The sequence below is a fragment of the Miscanthus floridulus genome, chromosome 17, assembly GCF_019320115.1.
Source record: "Miscanthus floridulus cultivar M001 chromosome 17, ASM1932011v1, whole genome shotgun sequence".
Lineage (NCBI taxonomy): Eukaryota > Viridiplantae > Streptophyta > Magnoliopsida > Poales > Poaceae > Miscanthus > Miscanthus floridulus.
The window spans coordinates 76928085-76931721 of NC_089596.1; the positions used below are offsets into that span (position 1 = coordinate 76928085).

Genomic DNA, 3637 nt, shown 5'->3' on the forward strand with positions numbered 1-3637 from the left:
AGGGTTGTTGCATAGATTTTTGTATAGACATATATCATGTTTGTTTTTTAGAGAAAAAATTATGGTTATTCTGTGTATAGGTAGAAAGTTTCATGCGGAGAAATATATGTGGAGAAGTGTGTTGTGTAAGTAGAGAACATGCTTGTTCGATGGAGAGAAATCCTATGTTGAGGGAAGGTTTACTAAAGAGAAAAAACGAGTTTTCCTGTGGGAGGACAGAGATGTCATCATGATCTCGTGCGTCAAGAGATAGAGAGCTGTCTTTGGAGATTTCATGTTTTTAATCATCCGAGCAACATTTGAAATTGATTCTTAGGAAAGAATTTAATGTCCACCGAAACTTGAGAATTGAATTGAATCAAATTCTACATATTTCATTTCCTATTGAATCTAATTCCAAGAGTCTGATTTATAGAACGAGCTCCAATTCCGGGAATCCAAACGGGACCTTAAGCATATAGCAAAACTGCAGCAATTCAATCGCAAGTACAAGAAGTACACTGGCGGCGTACATGTACACATTAACAAAAACATCGATCGCCCGTAGTAATCAACACACTCTGAAGAAGTCTGAACAACTCAACTCCCAAAGTCTGAAGACGGACTCCTAGTGCATAGCAGCAATGTACAAATAGCTGGCCGTCACAATTCCATGGCACCTTCCGCGGGTCCAGCTCCAGCAGCAAGCCAAGCCAAGCCGTCTCCCAAGGCCCGGTAGCTCTCGGTCACGTTGTCGCTCAGCACCGCGCCGTCCAGCGTGTCGATGGCTCGCTCATACTTCCCCGCTTCGTCGCTATACCTGTACGCCTGCGTCGTGGCCGCGGACCCGTCGAGCACGTCGTGGTCTCTGACGAGCATCCACCCCATGGCGGCCTGCTCGTCCACCACCTTCGTCTCGCCATCAAACAGCCCCTCGGCCTCGGCGTCCGTCTCGACGCTCAGGGAGTGCGTCAGGTTCGCCCGCATCACGTAGGTGCCGTTCTCGCCGTCCTCCGTCACCATCTCCAGCCACAGCGGGTACTTGGCCTCCGTCTCCACCTTGCCGACCTCCTTCCGCGTCTCCGACGACCGGACGACGACCTCCGTGTCCTGCTCCACCTGCAGCCGGACCGTCTTGTTCCTGCCCTGGCTGGTGAACTCCACCAGGCTCGTCGCCTCCAGCTCCGTCTCCACGTCCGTTGTGAAGTTGCCGAACGACGAATTCACCCACCCGCTGAACCGGGACTTCCTCTTGGCACGGATCTCGAACCTCCCGTCCAGGGGTAGCCGGGTGTAGTACCGGCGGGAGATGGACAGACGCGGCGTCGTGTACCGGCTGAGCGCGGCCGACACATTCGACGAAGCGGGGTCCAGCCACAGGTGCAGGTTGGCGTCAACGAGCCACTCGGCGATGCCGTCCACTACGCTTAGGACGATCTCGTGCGCCTTGCCGTCGACCAGGAGCCCCAGGAACGGGGTCAGCTCGACGTCGTAGGTCGGGAGGTCGAAGGCGCCCAGCGCCACCACCGGCTGCCAGAACAGCGGGTTGATGCCGCCCGTGTAGATCACGGGGAACGGGACGAACGAGCCGGCGAAGTGTCGGTCCACGCTCACGACGACCTCGCGGTACGCGGCGTTGCCCCGCCCGGTGGTGAGGTTGTTCTCGCGGATGTAGTGGCCCGGCGGGTTGGAATACCAGAACTCGTCATTTGAGTGCGGGGACACGAAGACCTCCAGGACTGCGCGGTAGGTGTTCGACGGAATGCTCACAAGCTTGGACCGCGAATCGGACGAATTCTGGATGCGGAACCAGAAGCCACTGATGTTGCCCGTGCCCTCCGAGATTGGCAGGATCAGGTCCGCCGGCTGGAAGTACGATGCCGGCAGTTTTGGTGTCGCCTGGCCGGGGTCCGCAGAGCCTGCAGCTGTGGAGGACCCCGCGTCGACGAGGTAAGCAGGGGCGCCGTGGAACTCGAGGGACACGCTGACGTTGTATACACCGGTGTACAGGTCGTTGACGAGGTTCTCCAGCATGACAGAAAGCACGCCGCCGGGCGGGGACCGGAGCAGCCCGGAGTAGCGGGTGACGTCCTTGCGGACGGTCCAGCGGACGCCGTCGGGGGTGGGCTCGGCGGTGGTGGTGCGGAGGAGCTCGGCGCCGTCGAGCCAGACGGCCGCGACGCGGTCGTACTGGTCACCGGCGATGGCGACGGAGAAGGAGAGAACGACGAGGGACCAGGGCGCAGGGAACCCGGCCGGCGGCGCATACGCGGCCTTGGCGGGGGGCGCGCCGTAGGTGTTGGCGAAGGAGTAGGAGAGCACCGGCACTACGCAGGTCGGCGCCACCGGCGGGGGCCGCGGGACCGGGTAGGTGGGGTCAAGATACTCCTGCGCCGGCGCATTACTGAGCTCCGTTCTGGTGCCCGAGCCCGCACGCGAGGAGGCGTAGTGGTCGGGAACCTCGGAGAGGGCCGGGACGAGGAGGAGTAGGAGATGGAGGGGGAGGCGGAGAGGCGGCGCGCGCTGCTGCATCTTGAGCTGCTGTGGCGACTGGCGAGGCGAGATGCGTGCGAGCTAGTCCTGTCCGGCTGGTCCCCCTTCTTGGCTCGAAGGGGAGGGACAGAGGACCGAGGGAAACACGGAGTGGAATCACTGATTTCTTCAGATCATCGTTGAATAATCCGAGATTTATAATTAGCTGATAAAAGAATTGTATTCTATTTTGCGTGTTGAAATTATGACATTTAAATTTCTCCAATTCAATGGCAGAATTCCCTTACCTGCCCATCTAAAAAGCATAGCTTTATCGTACAAACTCAGGGTGGAGATATAATTCATATAAAAAAATTGTAGACCTCCATCATATACGTAATTTTATACTTCCTTACAACTTCTTGTTTAAATCCATCTCCATGCTGAAATAATCGATGCAACATTCAGATCTACAAATACATATATTCAGGTTCTACCATTTAGTTCGCCATTGAGATGACTTGAAACGAAAAAAATGAGTTACAAAGTTACATATCTCATTGAGCACTATAGTTTAATATAAATTTTATATTCAATGGAAAATTTAAATTTTATAATATAAGCTACTATATGGTGAATAAATAGTCCTAGTTTAATACTTTATTAATCCAGTCGCTAGCCAAGTGCTAACATGCTAGCTATTTTGGTTGCCCACCTTATCAATAAGGTAAAATTGGCTACGAGACATTGAAAGTGCAGTCATATTGTTAGTGCACATAAAAGAGTTTAATTAGTTGGTGGATGCTCTTGTTTGTGACAAATTTACTAAAAGACAATCATGTCTATTAGAAATATTCATTTATTGCTTAGGAGGAGAGAGAACAACAACGAGTATCATTTTTGCCCCCGTTCATTTCTTCTTCCTCCCTCTCTTCTATTAGTTCTCTCACCTTTCTCTCTCTAATACACCACGTCTTCCCTCGGCACAACGGTGGTGGACTTCGCCAATGAGGTAGCTAGTGTTGCCGGGGAGGATTGTGACACTGATGTTGTGCTGCTCATAGCGATGATGGCGCCCACGGCCACGGATACGACCTTGCTAGCATTGTGTGACAGGGGGTGGAAGCAACGTGTTGTGGTCGACAGGTGAGGATGCAGACAAGGGATTTCGTAGCATCAAAATGGG

At 53.5% G+C, this 3637-nt stretch overlaps 1 protein-coding gene across 1 annotated transcript; it reads right to left on the bottom strand.

The window, feature by feature from the left end:
- Nucleotides 1-438: 438 nt before the first annotated feature.
- On the bottom strand, nucleotides 439-2604 carry LOC136518113 (peptide-N4-(N-acetyl-beta-glucosaminyl)asparagine amidase A-like). Its single transcript, XM_066511774.1, has one exon. The coding sequence runs from the start codon at nucleotides 2509-2511 to the stop codon at nucleotides 643-645; it is 1869 nt and encodes a 622-aa protein (XP_066367871.1). The 5' UTR covers nucleotides 2512-2604; the 3' UTR covers nucleotides 439-642.
- Between the last annotated feature and the right edge of the window lie 1033 nt (nucleotides 2605-3637).

Bases quoted from the DNA above. Each gene is read 5' to 3' on its own strand.
- LOC136518113 (XM_066511774.1), bottom strand. From the start codon at position 2,511: ATGCAGCAGCGCGCGCCGCCTCTCCGCCTCCCCCTCCATCTCCTACTC.